The sequence below is a fragment of the Budorcas taxicolor genome, chromosome 8, assembly GCF_023091745.1.
Source record: "Budorcas taxicolor isolate Tak-1 chromosome 8, Takin1.1, whole genome shotgun sequence".
Lineage (NCBI taxonomy): Eukaryota > Metazoa > Chordata > Mammalia > Artiodactyla > Bovidae > Budorcas > Budorcas taxicolor.
Window position 1 is genome coordinate 12,609,979 of NC_068917.1, and position 16,523 is coordinate 12,626,501.

Sequence of the window (16,523 nt, forward strand, 5' to 3'; positions counted from 1 at the left end):
TCCATGGGGTCGCTGAGGGTTGGACACGACTGAGCAACTTCACTTTCACTTTTCACTTTGATGCATTGGAGAAGGAAATGGCAACCCACTCCAGTGTTCTTGCCTGGAGAATCCCAGGGACGGGGGAGCCTGGTGGGCTGCTGTCTCTGGGGTCGCGCAGAGTTGGACACTACTGAAGTGATTTAGCAGCAGCAGCAGCCAGAGGTTTACTGTTTATTCTTTGTATCTGAATGCTTTCTCTCTTTTTCCAGTGTTTCGGATCTTAACTCTATAAATGGTTTGAATGCAGTTGAGAAACACAACTGCAATGAACCATCCTTTTCTCCCTTCATCCCTCCTTCCTTCTCATTTGCAGTTTTTCTTTTTCTCTTTAACAGGGCTTTTATTCTTCAGGTGACACGGTTTTCAAAAGGCAGAAGTGTGCAGTAATCAGTGGAAAGATAAACCGCCTCACGTGATGGGGCTACCTGTTAATAATTCACTAAATGACTAAGTTGGCAAGTGTTAGGGTCACATTATCAATTCCTGATGATAAAAAGGAAAAACGAGACTTAAAGCCTACAGTGTAAGCATTTGTTTTTTATTTCAAAATAAGCTTCTTAAAAGCTGTGTTTCATCGTGAAGAAGCCTGGAGAAGTTCTTTGTGTTTCATGTTGCAAAGGCCATGAGGACTCAGCAGCAGAAAGAGGTGGTCATAGACCAGAGAGCAACAGGAGATGGTTTTCCCTTCCTTGTTCTTCTGCCCTTTTTGTTTTTGTTAAAAGCAGCTAGAATGCTTTCACTGCTAATGGGGGTATAAAATGATACATTCACTGGCAGTTTATTATCAAGTTAAAGAGACATCTACCCCATCACCCAGTAATTCCACTTATAGGCCCTTACCCAAGAGAAATGAAAACATATATCCATAAAGATTTACATAAGAATATTCAAAGCTGCTTAATTCAAAACAACCTAAAACTGGAAGCAACCCTAACATCCATCAGCAGAGGAATGGGTAAATAAATTATGGCTTATCCATACTGTGGAATATTATTCAACCATGCAAAGTAATGAACTACGTGATGACCAGATCTCTGAGTCGCTATGTTAAGTGAGCAACCAGATGCAGAACTTCTGAAACAGGCAGAACTAACCTGTGGAGAAAGACCTGATCTTTCCTTAGGGGAGGGAAGGAGTTGAACTTTGTGAAGTAATGGAAATGTCTTATATCTTGAGAGGGATGTGGATAACATGGGACAACACGTTTCTTTAAAACTCAGATATCTTCTCTCTCAGAAAACCAAGATACGTCTGTTCCCATCAGATACCAGAAAGTATTCCGTGTCTAGTGGGGAAGAGAACACTCCCATCAGGAGTCAGGAGACCTAATTTCTGGTCGTGCCTCTCTTGCTGATTATGTGGCCTTCCTCTTTCCTTGTCTGTAAAACAAGGGTGATTCCTGGGCCCAGATGAATTCCTGTAGGAGACAAAAGTTCTGTGAACTTAAGCTGGCTTCTGAATTTTTCCATGTTTTATCTGTTCTAAGGCTTATGTTAATTAAAAACAAATACTCTTGAAGTTAGACTGTGTCTTAAAATTGATGTTGTCTTAAAGTTAATTGGCCGAGTTTTTCTTTTTTTTTTTTTTCCTCCTTAGTAATATACAAAATGATTTTATCTTAAAGTTGATGGCATCTTAAGATGCAGTGGCATTTGGATACATTCAGTTCAATTCAGTCGCTCAGTTGTGTTCGACTCTTTGCGACCCCATGGACGGCAGCACGCCAGGCTTTCCTGTCTATCACCAACTCCTGGAGCTTCCTCAGACTCAGGTCCATTGACAGTGATGCCATCCAACCATCTCATCTTCTGTTATCCCCTTCTCCTCTTGCCTTCAATCTTTCCCAGCATCAGGGTCTTTTCCAATTAGTCAGTTCTTTGCGTTAGGTGGCCAAGGTATTGGAGTTTCAGCTTCAGCATCAGTCCTTCCAATGAATATTCAGGGCTGATTTCCTTTAGGATTGACTGGTTTGCTCTCCTTGCAGTCCAAGGGACTCTCAAATGAGTCTTCTCCAACACCACAGTTCAAAAGCATCAATTCTTCTGTGCTCAGCTTTCTTTATGGTCCACCTCTCACATCCATACATGATTACTGGAAAAGCCATAGCTTTGACTAGACGGTCCTTTGTTGGCAAAGTAACGTCTCTACTTTTGAATACGCTGTCTAAGTTGGTCATATCTTTTCTTCCAAGAAGCAAGTGCCTTTCAATTTCATGGCTGCAGTCACCATCTGCAGTGATTTTGGAGCCCCCAAAATCAAGTCTGTCACTGTTTCCACTGTTTCCCCATCTATTTGCCTTGAAGTGATGGGACCAGATGCCATGATCTTAGTTTTCTGAATGTTGAGTTTTAAGCCAACTTTTCACTCTCCTCTTTCATTTTCATCAAGAGGCTCTTTAGTTCTTCTTTGCTTTTTGCCATAAGGGTGGTGTCATCTGCATATCTGAGGTTATTGATATTTCTCCTGGCAATCTTGATTCCAGCTGGTTCTCCATCCAGCCCAGCGTTTCTCATGATGTACTCTGCATATAAGTTAAACAAGCAGGGTGACAATATACAGCCTTGACGTACTCCTTTCCTGATTTGGAACCAGTCTGTTGTTCTTTGTCCAGTTCTAAGTTTTGCTTCTTGACCTGGATACAGATTTCTCAGGAAGCAGTCAGGTGGTCTGGTATTCCCATCTCTTTAAGAATTTTCCAGTTTGTTGTGATCCACACAGTCAAATGCTTTGTTGTAGTCAATAAAGCAAAAATAGATATTTTTCTGGAACTCGCTTGCTTTTTCGATGGTCCAACAGATGTTGGCAATTTGATCTCTGGTTCCTCTGCCTTTTCTAAATCCAGTTTGAACATCTGGGAGTTCTTGGATCACATACTGTTGAAGCCTGGCTTGGAGAATTTCGAGCATTACTTTGCTAGCATGTGAGATGAGTGCAATTATGCAATATTTTGATCATTTTTTGGTATTGCCTTTCTTTGGGATTGGAATGAAAACTGACCTTTTCCAGTCCTGCGGCCACTGCTGAATTTTACAAATTTTCTGGCCTATTGAGTGTAGCACTTTCACAGCATCATCTTTGAGGATTTGAAAGAGCTCAACTGGAATTCCATCACCTCCACTAGCTTTGTTCATAGTGATGCTTCCTAAGGCCCACTTGACTTCACATTCCAGAATATCTGGCTCCAGGTGATTGATCATACCATCGTGGTTATCTGGGTCATGAAGATCTTTTTTGTATAGTTTTTCTCTTGCCACCTCTTCTTAATATCTTCTGTTAGGTCCGTACCATTTCTGTCCTTTATTGTGCCCATCTTTGCATGAAGTGTTCCCTTGGTATCTATAATTTTCTTGAAGAGATCTCTAGTCTTTCCCATTCTATTGTTTTCCTCTATTTCTTTGCATTGATCACTGAGGAAGGCTTTCTTATCTCTCCTTGCTATTCTTTGGAACTCTGCATTCAAATGGGTATATCTTTCCTTTTCCCCTTTGCCTTTCGCTTCTCTTCTTTTCACATCTATTTGTAAAGTCTCATCAGACAACCATTTTGCCTTTTTGCATTTCTTTTTCTTGGGGATGGTGTTGATCCCTGTCTCCTGTACAATGTCACAAACTTCCGTCCATAGTTCTTTAGGCACTCTGTCTATCAGATCTAATTCCTTGGGTCTATTTGTCACTTCCACTGTATAATTGTAAGGGATTTGATTTAGGTCATACCTGAATGGTCTAGTGGTTTTCCCTACTTTCTTCAATTTACGTCTTAATTTTGTAATAAAGTGTTACGGATCTGAGCCACAGTCAGCTCCCAGTCTTGTTTTTGCTGACTGTATAGAACTTCTCCTTCTTTGGCTGCAAAGAATATAATCAGTATGATTTCAGTATTGACCATCTGGTGATGTCCATGTGTAGAGTCTTCTTTTGTGTCGTTGAAAGAGGGTGTTTGCTATGACCAGTGGACTGGACAAAATGTTCAGTTTTACCATATGATGGTATGTAAAACCCTGAGCAAACTTTCTGGCCAGCCCAGTGTATTTTGCAGTTTTTGATGTTGTTATAACAAAATTCACAAGGATCTGATTTTTGCCAAGAAGAGTGCTTTGTTATGAGCCACATGAGCTTGAGAGATCTCATTAATTATATTAACAAAATCCCTCCTGTGACATGCAAATATCCCATTTATATGCCTGGACCAGCTGTGTCCATGGAGCTGGGCAAGGGAGAATATGCCTGGAGGCTTCTCTGCTTGGTCGGCTTCTAGTCTTGGGCCTCTGTCTGCAGAGCTGGGGATTGGACTGTGTGGAGAGTCCATGGGAGGCTGCTTATTGAAAGGGCTGGAATCTCGCCCTTCTTCCCACTCTTACCCTTCATCCCTATGTCTGCCTCCTGCGAGGGTGGTTTGGGTCCCACATGGGTCCAGCTGTCACCTCAGCTCCTTAGTCCTCCCTCTGGCCCCTCAAGATGTGTTCCTAAAGCACTGTTGTGGTCAGCTTTCCAGCTTGTCCCCCAGATCCTTTCTAACCAGGAATGTCTCGGTTCACAATGGAAGTGCAGGAGAGGACAGTTTTGTTGAAAATGTGCCGTGTTTCAGCTGCTCTGTGTTTAGGCTTTCGAGTGACCCCAGCCGCCACGTATACCATGATTTCTGTGGGAAAATGCATTTTGAGTTCCAAGAGCTGACTTTAAAATGGAACTTGGTTCGGTAGGCTTTGTGGATTCGTATAGATCAAGCTGCCTCTGTAGCATTTTCTTCTGCAAGGTAGTTAATTTTAACATACAACTTTCCATTCTTCAGGACGCTCAGGGAGCAGAGGAACGAGAAACGTTAGCAAGGATGGCAGCTAACGTGGAAAACACGGCGTCTGCCGACTCGGAAGCGTACATCGAGAAATACCTCAGGAGCGTGCTGGCGGTGGAGAACCTCCTCACATTAGACCGCCTTCGCCAGGTCAGCTGATGGGGACAGGGCAGGGGCCAGCCCAGCTCGACCCAGGGTTTGACTTTCCGCGATTCACAGTGTTGTGATGTCTAAAATTTTGAAACCTCTCAAGTGGAGCATATTAATTTACATTAAACTTGCCGGGTGAGTGTTCGAAGATAGAAAAATGAGGTTTGGAAGTTACTTTTTCCAAGCCCCTAAATGGTAGCTAGTTGCCTGGGTAGAGCTGTGCTGTGTGCATTGGTCGCGTCTGACTCTGCGACCCCAGGGACTGTGGCTGCCAGGCTCCTCTGCCCATGGGGATTCTCCAGCAAGAATGCTGGTGTGAGTTGCCATGCCCGCCTCCAGGGGATCATCCCAACCCAGGGATCGAACCCAGGTCTCCCGCAGTGCAGGCGGATTCTTTACTGACTGAGCCAGTAGTGGAAGGAAATATATCACTCTTGCTGGTTAAGAAGTATTTTACAAATTCCTTGACACTGGACAGTTGCCAAAGAAAAATGTAGCCCTGAGGCAGAATGTTGTGTCCTTTCTTGGCCTCTTCAGCCTCAGAGTGGATCTCTAAGAGGGAAAACAGAGGTGCCAGCCATAAACCCAAGGCTCAGAGAAGCTCTAAACGTTAGTTTACGTAGCTGTGTTGAAACTTTTAAAAAAACTTTAAAGTTATTTATTTAGGGTGTGCCAGGTCTTAGTTGTGGCCTATGGGTCTAGTTCCCTGACCAGGGATCGAACCTGGACCCCTGCTCTGGGAGCGCAGAGTCTTAGACACTGTGGACTACCAGGGAAGTCCCCAAACTTTTCTCTTTTTTTTAAATAAAAATACTAATGAAACATAAAAGTGAATGGTCTGCTTTTCATAACCTTTCCCCTGGGACTCACTTGTGGCCAGCTTCAAGGGAGCCATCAGTAGATAAGGAAAGGAATGAACCACATAACCTGTCAGCTGCTTAATTAACTTTGAATATTCCACAGTGACAGTAATTGGGTCATTCTGTTGTGTGAAGTAACAGCTGTCATTTAAAGAACTAGGGGACCTCCCTGGCAGTCCAGTGGTTAGGACTATGCGCTTCCGCTACAGGGGGCACGGGTTTGATCCCTGGTCGGGGAGCTAAGATTCCCACAGGCTGTGTGGCATGACCACGCCACTCCAGTAAGTAAAGAGCTTGGAATATGTCCAGAGCTCAAAGCCTGCTTTAGACTGTTGCTCTGGAAGTGTGTGTCTCATGCGTGCTTTTCCTCTGTGTTCTCTCTGACCTACAGGAAGTTGCCGTGAAGGAACAGTTGACGGGAAAAGGGAAGCTGAGCAGGAGGAGTATCAGCTCTCCTAATGTGAACAGAGTGAGTGCGTGGGACCCCAGCCTGTGCTCGGCCCGGGGTCTGCTTTGCTCCTCCTCTTTCCCTGGGTAACTCCTTTCTATCCTTCAAGTCTCATCTCGGGCATCATTTCCTCCTCTGCACTGACTGAAGTTCCCACTTCTTTACCCCGTAGCATCGTTGCAGCCCTCCACCTCTGACCTTCCTAATGTTACACGGAAAGCATCCGTGTAAGTCCCCCTGGATTTGCTTCTCATTTATCTTCATACCTCCAGTGCCTGGCACAGTGACTCTGTTAGGCAAGCATGTGTTGAACTAAGGCAAATCTAGCGTAGTGCCTGGGGAAAGCTGTTTGGATTTTCTAGGCTGAACTTGATTACTTTCAGGTTGAGGAGAGGTCTGGCCCACGTGTATAAACTCAGTTGCTCAGGGGCCACCCAGGGGGCATCAGGGAGTCAAGTCAGCTAGGTGTGTTTTGTCACAGTGTTGCGAGTGTGTTGTTGTGTTTTAAAACATGGATAAAATTTACATTAATATGAAGCTTACAGATAATTCTTCGCATGAATATAAAGCTTACAGATAATTCTTCGCAAAGAAATAATGCTTGGAGCCCTGTGATTTATCTCTACTTTCCTTACTTTTGATAAAGAGGTGGATGTGAGAAATAGTACACTGTTGTCTGAACTTACACCAAGAGAAACCACAGTATAAATGTTGAAATAAAGAGCAGCTGACCCTTAACCCTGGTGTTGCAGAGATCCCAGTGAGGGACGGGACAGGATGGGTGTCAGGCTGGAGGGCACAGGTGGCTCCCTGAGACTGGGTGATGTGACTGGTGATCTCAGATGGAAGGATGGGGAACATTCTCAGACAGTAAAAAAAAAACCCTCCCTTTAACTCAGCATAACTATCTTCTCACTCCTTCAGAAAATGAAGTACTAAAATACACTGAAAGATGTACTAAAATCTCTGTATGTGCAGAGATTTTGTACTTAGAATCCTGTGATTTAAAACAAATAGCTTCTGTGTATACACTTACTGCAGTACCCACAGAAAGGAGTTGTCAGATCAGGATGCGATAAGGTAGCCAGTGGTAAAGGACCTGCCTGCCAATCAGGAGACCCGGGTTCAATCCCTGCGTGGGGAAGATCCCCTGGAGAAGGAAATGGCAACCCACTCCAGTAATCTTGCCTGGGAAATCCCTTGGACAGAGGAGTCTGGCGGGCTACAATCCATGGGGTTGCAAGAGTTGTACGTGACTTTGCAACTAAACAACAGCAACAACAAGGAAACTAGTAGCCTGGTATCCTTTACATAGAAGTGGATAACCAAATCAAGTGTCCCTTACTTGGGCCCAGTTGGCTGCTACTGCTATGTAAGCTGGACATCTGATCTTATACAAACCTGCCTTGTTAAAAATGTTAATTCAATGAAAAACAAAACCAGAAACCATGCCTAACAGGGTACCAAAGGCCAGGAGTCTAGTTTGCAGCTTGGTCTTGGCAGCCTCTCTCATACCATCCGCCTTTAACATTCTGTCGATTTGGTTTTCTAAGCGTTGTATTTCCAGGATCATGGATGTGTGTGCTTTTGCACACAGAGGGCTAATTCTCCTCTCCGTTCCCTCTTCAGTTGTCTGGCAGCCGCCAGGATCTTATTCCACCCTCCAGTCTGGGTAGCAACAAGGTGAGTGCTCAGAACTATTTCCTGTCAGTCTTAGACCTGTTTCCCATCCAACTTTTCCTCCTCTCAAGTATCGCACGCTTGTCGTGCGTGCCAAAATTTCTTCCACTTTTCAGTACTATGTGAAGTTTATTGGAAAGTGTTTAGAGTTCATTTCTTTTTATCTGCCAGTTAAAATAATGTTACTGAAACCCTATTGTTACTCTGCTTTTTAAGGGTTAAACAATTTAGTTGCTTGAGTTCCTATTCCCGTTGAAAATATATTCTTCCCATTTGTGTCAGAAAAGGAACTTCATTTCAGATTTTTGATAATTAAAATATGGATGAAGTAATTGAAAATTTGTGAAGAATAAGGTTATGTTTAAAAGTTAATATTATATGTTAGAAGAAAGAAAAATAAGGGAACAGAAATTTTATTAGCTGGGATGTATTCATGTACTTGTTAATATAGCTTTCCCCAATTTAACAGAGTTTTAAGCATAGATAATTCGTTATCATTTACTTAAAGGGATCACACTCAAAACAGACATAGGTGGATGGTTGGATACAACTGAGAATGCACTGGTTCATCAGTTCATTGGCCACTTACCATGAGTCTGAAAGTGTGCTAGGGTTTAGCACTTCCTGATGCAGGTCCACTGATAGGTGTGATTGGCATAGCATAGTTGTAATCACCTAAACAAAGCAGAGTGTTTGGAAAACTGTCATTATTGATTATAAATCACATTATTGATATAATAAATAATTTTAAGGAAAATATAAGAAAAACCGTGACTTTTTTTTAATCCAACCCAAATCCACTATCATAAATTCACTGAAAAAAATGGCCAAAAGATTTTCAGCTTTTTTCTCTTGCTAGTTTCTTTATGTTTAAATGGAACGAAAAAAATACAAAACAGAATATCTTCTTGAAAGAAAATTATAGTCTCATCTACGTTCAAATAGAATAAAGGAATACAGATGCCATAATAGAAGTATGCCTAGGTAGAGTAGGAACCCAGAGGAGGAAGGGGACACTTTTATAGGTATTATTCAAGGACCAGGAAAGGCTCCAAAGAGGGGAACCCCCCTCCCCTCGCCGTAAGCTTCATGCTGAAGGATGATAAGATCCACCCAAGTGGAAGGGATTGAAGCAAGAGTGTGAACAGAAACATGGAGGGAGAAGGAAGCCCGAGTCAAGCCGAGCATGCAGTGCAGGGCAGACCCCAGAGAAAGGGCCTCGTTTCAAAAGTTCCTGTGTGACGTACTGGGGAGCTGTGGGGGAGCTGGGCCACTTTTAGGCAGTCACCTCGACCCCCCTCATGTTCCTGGCTGTTGTCCATAAAATTACGTTAGAATAATGTATATAGTAGAAATGTGTACTGTTATCAACACACAGGTGAGGGTGGACGGAGCAGGTGCGGGGAGGGGTCTCGGCAGGGGGAGGGGAGGGAGGAGAGTCAGGACCTGCTCAGGAGAATGGAGCCTCTCGAGCTCTGGGGACGTGAGGGTCGGGGTGGAGCTAGGGGGAGCCTGGCTGACATGGGTTCTGGGGACATAGTAGAGAGAAGAATGTGAGGAGGCAGGTTTGAGGAAGAAAATGATTTCATTCAACTTTGGACAGAAGGTGTGTCAGCCAGTTCAGGGGTCTGGAAGCCCGAGCTGAACACAGATTGGGGAGCTCAGGGCCTGGTTGGAGCAGCCAGGGGTTCACCCGAGTCTCCTGATTTGGCCCTAAGAGGTCCAGACAGGGAGGCGAGGTCGTGTGGGGTGACGGTGACGCTGAAGGGCTTGTGCAGGGTGACAGACGGGAGTCCTCAGAGATGAGAGGTGGTGGGGAGAGCAGCTGGGAGCCTGGAGGAACTCCTTTTGGATGCTTCAGAGACTGCACTGACTGAAGAGACAGTTCTGGGTGTGAGAGAGAAGATTATTGGAGGCCTTTTCCCAGGGCAGTCTCTGTGGAGGGCTGGGGAGAAGCTGGACATGGGTTTTGGGTGGTTGTTTTGGTTTTTGGTTTTTGTGGCCGCAGTATACAGAATCTTAGTGCCCCAACCAATGATAGCACCTCTGCAGGAGACACTAGTTCGATCCCTGGGTCGGGAAGAGCCCCTGGAGGGCAGGTCATGGCGACCCCCTCCAGTATTCTTGCCTGGAGAATCCCATGGACAGAGGAGCCTGCTGGCGGCAGTCCACAGGGTCACAAAGAGCTGGACGTGACTGAAACAGCCGAGCACACTTGGACCCCTGCATGAAAGCATGAAGTCCTAACCGCTGGACCGCCAGGGAGTTTCCAGCAGGATGTATTAAATGAGTAAATAATGTTGCACATTTCTTGTTACTCTGCCAAGACCTTCCCCGTTTCAGTCATCTTGATGTCCTGGGGCCCCGGGGTTAGGGACAGGAAACTTAGTGAAGATGAGGGAAGTCTGATTCCCACCCTCTCAGGCTGTACCGATGTCCTGGTGTCGCTCCAGCAGCAAAGGGCTGGCTCTGCCTGCTCTGTGTCAGTGTGTTTTCCGTTGTCGTCAGACACTTCCAACAGTGAAGGACCCTTTTCTCCTGCTGCAGCAGTTTGGAGCCTTCTATCTCACCCCTCTGCATGGACAGTGTCCCTGGGCTCTGACGGACAGTGGCAGTCTTGTCAGGGAAAGCAGAGGGGCCAGCCTCCCATTGCTCACTGTGCTCCCAGGTCAGCCGTGGAGCCATCTCTTCATCTTCCTGTAGGCTGTGGGCCCCCTCGGGTCCTGAACAGTTGCCAGGTACAGCTGGCCTTCCCTCCACCTCGTCACTGTCACCCCGGATCCTTTGACTTCCTGCTGTGTCCATATCAGTAGGCTATATGAATGTCCATGTGTCTAAATCAGAGACCCTTTGCTTGTCACTAGGGGAGAGGTAGAGGAAAGCTGCCCTAAGACAGGTTTCGTGGGTGGACCTGTTGAATGAGTAAGGACGTTCAGGTGACAGAGGGCCACAACTGATGTCAGGAAGCAAAGCCATGAAACACTCGGCAGAGGATTTGATTCCAGGCTCACTTCAGCAGGGAGCACAGAGATAAAAATATTCTTGTGTTTTCTTTCTAGAGAGTAAAGAAATGTTTCCCTCCACCAGTAGCAGCAAGGAACAGAAGAGTCCTCCCTTTGGCCTTTTAAATGAAACAGTGGTGAACTGCATCCAGAATGGCATTGCCTTGAATTCAGAATTGTTACAACGCTGCCTGTAATAGAATTCCTCAGGGTGGGGTAGTGTTTAGACTAGTTGATGTAAGAATCGTTTAGATACTATTAAAACCCCTTTATACAGCAGCAGTGCTTATAGTGGGCTTCCCTTGTGGCTGAGCTGGTAAAGAATCTGCCTGCAATGCGGGAGACCTGGGTTCGATTCCTGGGTTGGGAAGATCCCCTGGTGAAGGGAAAGGCTACCCACTCCAGTATTCTGGCCTGGAGATTTCCAGGGACTGTGTAGTCCAAGGAATCGCAAAGTCGGACAGGACTGAGCGACTTCTGCTTTCACTCCACAGTGCTTATAGAGGTAAGAAATGACATGTACGTGAGGGCCATCTCCATGTTGTTTATAATGGCAGAGATTGGAAACAAGTTACATGTCTGTTGCTTTGACCTAGTTAAATATGTTTTATCTGTGTTCTTGTGTGCATACACACACACACACACACACACACACACAAATGGATACTATACAGCTATAAAAATTATTAGGAACCCCTCCAGGTACTAATATGGAGAGAGCACCAGGATACACTTAGTGATTGAAGACGCACTGCAGCACAGTATGTTGCTGTTTGTGCAGGAGCGGGGAGCTCAGGAGGAGTGTGTGTGGCTCTCGCTAGGTGTACACGCGCGTGCAGGAACCCTGTAAGGATGCATCCTAAACGGATGCCGCTACTTCCTGTCTAGGGAGAGGGCGAGCGTGTGTGGGACCCAAAGCAGGAGGCTTCTCATGGTGTGCCTTCTTATGTTACTTGGTTTTTAGATCATGGGAACAAATTACCTATTGAAAGAATTAAAAGGAAAGAATGTTACTCTCTACCCTTTGTGGTAGGTAGATTTTATTCTCCTCTAAGTGGTGGTTTGAGAAACTCTCCAGTTGCTTTATCTATAATAATCTTCACACAAAATCCTCAAGGAGAGATTACTGAAGAAATTGTTGTGGAAAACCTGAGAGACTCATGTATTTTTCTTTTCTTTTGGGGACTTCCTGCATTCTTCAGTATTCAGAGATTCAGGGAGAGGCAATTAATCCATTAGGTTTTTCTTAGTGAGATACATGTATTCTCCTCCTATTGAAAGCATGCTTGCTTTTACCTTGAGAATGCGAATGCATTTTTAAATGTAGTTTTTATAAGACAACTGCATTTGATACTGTACTAGTGTTTTTTTGGCTCTTACCCTTTTGTAAAAATAACTTTGGAAGTCAGGATATACAGTTCTTCATTCCCCGGGACTATGAAAATATCTGTCAGAAGATGCCAGGAATGAAGGCATCTGATGGAGTGTAGGAGGCTCTGGGATGTGAGGGGGTCTAGTTAATTCATTAATGAAGCCGATGGTACAGTAAATGTTTGAGAATTTGCAAGACATCCTTTTCTCAAGCATGGGATGCAGGGGGAGAGGAGCAAAGGAGGAGCGGAAGTGCCTTGGGCCTTCCTTCAGCACCGCAGAACATAGCTCAGTGGTTCCATCTCGGCTTCTTTGCATGGAAGTACTTAATACACAATGGAATTGAGTGGGAAATACAATTTTAACCTGAAATCACTGCCTAAAACGCTAGAAACTGTATTTTAAAATAATTGAAAATCATAGTGCCGATAGCTGCATCTACCTTGCACTCATGGGGACTTACCTCTGGGCTCTCTGTTCCATTATCTATGTCTGTCCCTCTTTCCTTGATTATCAAATCAGAGCTTTGGGCCAGAGAACCTGGTGTGCTCTGTTGCCTGCCACGTAAATAACACAACAGTAAAGTTAGTTCACTTTATGTAAAGAAGCGCGGAGAGGCCGCCCGAGGAGGCTCAGGTCTGCCTTCCCTGCCAATTTGCATTAACATCTCGGCAGAGTTGGTAGGAGCAACGCAACACTGAAAGCTGTGGCTGGGAGGCAAGAGCAGAGCTCACTGGGATCAGGGCTTCTGGGGAGGTGAGAGCAAGTGGTAAGGTACTAAAACCTTCTCGCACGTTGGCCTCTAACACTTGGACTTCGGCCAGCCACATTTTGCCTGCCCTCATTCACTGATGCTCCATACCTATGAAAATTGGAATTGTTTACTGAGCTCCACCAAGACGGAATGGATGAGCTAATTAATCTTAGAAAGATACATTGAATTTTTATTAGCTACCCTTAACTTTTAATTTCACCTTATGGCCTAAAAGAAATCACTCTTGATAAGCTTTTCAATTAAAAATATAAAATATTCCTAATTGCAGTGATGCTTTTATTTATTGTTGCTGGCTCTTTCATCATTATTGTTAGGCAGGTTTTTTAAATTAGATATAACAAAAACTTAGCAAACTTGTTATGACCAGTCTACCAGACTAGACTCATAGTTTAGTTGCATAATTAGTTCCAACAGATTGTTTTTCCATTTAAACAATGGCTGTGTGTTGAGACTGTTTGAGATTTAAGAAACTCTGTCAAGAAAAAATAACTGATATTACTTACTAAAGCCATTTTAAATGGAATCATATATTTTTAAATAAGTTAGTGAGATGTTTGTCATCTTCCAAATGGAGTTTTCAATGCAACTAAAAGTAGCCGGGGCCGTCCCTGGTGGTCCAGTGGTTAGGACTCCGTGCTCCCAGTGCAGAGGTCCTGGGTTTGACCCCTGGTCAGGAAAGTAGATCCTGCATGCCACAATTAAGACTCAATGCAGCCAAATAAATATTTAAAAAAAATTTAGCCAAAAATCTGAATGACTATGCAGTTAACAAAGCTGAGTTGTATGTTTTGGCTCCATCACTTTCCTGAAAACTGCAATTATTCAGCCCGACACTGGTGATGGTTGGTGCCAAAGGTGAGTCACCTCTTCTTGAGTTGTGTTAGTAGCCACCTCTGGGCCTGGAGTGTCACTGGCACTTCGTCTACCTCCTTGTCACTTTCTTGATCCAAGCCAGACCTCTGTAGAGAACACCCAAAGCTTTTGTGTCTTTCTGGAGAGCAGCAGCAGGAGAGTCGGAGGTCCCTGCAGGGACCAGCCACGTCCTCAAGCCAGCGGACAGCCTTCCGCATGTTTTCCTGTTGGGTTTTGCCTTTAAGCATAATTGTTATCTTGAATAGGGTTTTATATCTTTGAATTCAGCCTGTTAGCACAAATAATTCCTACTAATTATGAAGCTAGTTTAGGGACCCAAAGCGAAGCCAGAATTTCCGCTCTCACATCCTCCCTTCACGGCCGATCCTGAAGGCTGATAGAGGTAAAAAAAATGTCAGAAACATCTCAGAATTATCTTTCCAATAGTTCTGTAATGGAACATAGGTTATGGGGGTAGAAGTGAAAGAAAAAAAAAGCCATACTGAGAACTGAGCCCATATGATGGCGGAAAGGTCCAGTGTCTGGCCAAGGCCTTTTTATTAATTATCTTGAGTTCATCTCTGAAGTACCTTTAACTAGGGTGCTTCCTTTTTTCCCCCCAACATTTCAGTAGTGGGAGAATCACTCCGGAGTGGCCAAGGGTATACAAGTTATTGTTGTTCTTGTTGTTTAGCTGCTCAGTCGTGTCCAACTCTTTGTGACCCCGTGGGCTGTAGCCCACCAGGCTCCTCTGTCCATGGGGTTTCCCAGGGAAGAACACTGGAGTGGGTTGCCATTTCCGTCTCCAGGGGATCTTCCCGACCCAGGAATTGAACTTGGGTATTCTGCATTGGCCGGTGCACTCTTTACCACTGAGTCACCTGGGAAGCCCTGTAAAATTTATTGGAAAGACACTAATTGCCTTGTCCCTGGGGCCAGTGTGTGTTGCTAGACTCTGAACCACAGATTCTGCTTCTGGCAAGAGAATGGATATGCGCTGCCGGAGAAGAATCTAGTGAGTGATGTCCGTGGAGTGTCTCCCTAGAGATCTACGGGGGTCGGAAAGAGAAGGGGGCAGTGGTTTATCATCCAAATTTGTCGTTCCCTCGGAAGCAGAGCCTGTTCTGTCCCAGAGCGATTTGAGATACTCTGTGTCCCCATCTCTAGTCGGCAAGACTGTGAGATTTCTCAAGGTTAAGATGACGGTTAAGGGAGATGGATGAATGAAATGTCTCCGTTTTTCATTCTCCAACAGAGTTAGCAATATGGCTGAGGCACTGTGTAAGTACGGTGAGCATCCTTTCAAAGGTTCTCACTGAGATATCTGAATATACGAGACAGTAAGAGTTATTGCCTCTGTTCAGATTCGGGAGTAACACTGTGTGTGGGGAGTGCCAGCTGGGAAAAATTACCCGGGAAGCTAGCAGAGCCCCGAGTGTGCCTTGGGGAAGAGGTGACACCTCTGTTATTTGTCACTGGACGCACACCGCACAGCTGAGGGGCTGACTTCAAATTAGCTGCTTGGTTTTCCTAAGGGCCAGAGTGCTACTGTGTCAGCTGCCAAACAAGGAAGACAAATCTAAAGTATGGAAACAAATTTATCCTCAAATTGAGTAAGTTGTCTTCAGAACAGCCAGGCATGAACCTACTTGTGTGAACGCACCATGAAGCTTTACATCCCCTGAGAGATTCCAAAGCGTTGACCTCACTGTTCCGACACCCGATTACGATGTCCCAGGGCACACAGAGCTGCAGCTTCCCAGACAGATAATTGAATTCAAAGGCAGAAAACATTAATGAAACAAAGTATGTAAATCAGCGTGTGGTTCATAGTAACACAGACGCTCCTACAGTGGCGCGCTCAGAGTTCACCGTCCTTGTCAGCTCTTCATGTGTCTTTTGCTCCCTTGCTTCCTAATGCTGAGCATCCTACCACATTTTAAAATATAAAGTGCTGGGTTTCCCCGGTGGCTCAGGGGTAAAGACTTCACCTGCCAGGACAGGAGACACGTGTTCGCTGTCTGGTCTGGGAAGATCCCGCAGGCCACGTGACAGCCGAGCTGGTGCTCTAGAGCCTGGAACGGAAGCTGCTGAGCTCACATGCCACAGCGGCTACAGCCTGCACTTTGGAGCCAGTGCCCCACAGTAAGAGGAGCCCCCCAACGAGAGGAGCCCCCACAGCGAGAGGAGCTCGAGCACCGCAACCAGAGAAGAGCCCAGTCAGCAACGGAGACCCGGCAGAGTCCAAAATACACAAACATGGGAAAAAGAATTTCAAGTGCTGAGAGAGTTCCCTCAAAAAGTGGCTTTCTCTAAGTAAACAGGATCCGAACCACTTAGGGCTTATTGATTTTATGATCGGTACTTAGGTTGCCGCTAAAAGCAAATAGGTTTCCAATACATGTTGGCAACCTAAGAGGGCTTTCTACCTCCATCCATCTTCAGGAGCAGCAAAGAGCTTACTTTGCAGGCAATTTACTAATAAAGACACAAGTTGATCGTCAGGGTCACTCATCTGGGGAGTAGTAGCTTAATCTAACAGAAAATACTGT

General features: G+C 45.0%; 1 protein-coding gene across 1 annotated transcript in view; it reads left to right on the top strand.

Annotated features, from left to right (window-relative positions):
• The window catches only part of KIF13B (kinesin family member 13B), a 201,505-nt gene that overhangs the window by 150,661 nt on the left and 34,321 nt on the right, over positions 1-16,523 (top strand). The window contains exons 33-35 of the mRNA XM_052645142.1: positions 4,831-4,983; positions 6,235-6,312; positions 7,921-7,974. Of these exons, the coding sequence (XP_052501102.1) occupies positions 4,831-4,983; positions 6,235-6,312; positions 7,921-7,974 (285 nt within the window). The remainder of the gene's footprint in view (positions 1-4,830; positions 4,984-6,234; positions 6,313-7,920; positions 7,975-16,523) is intronic.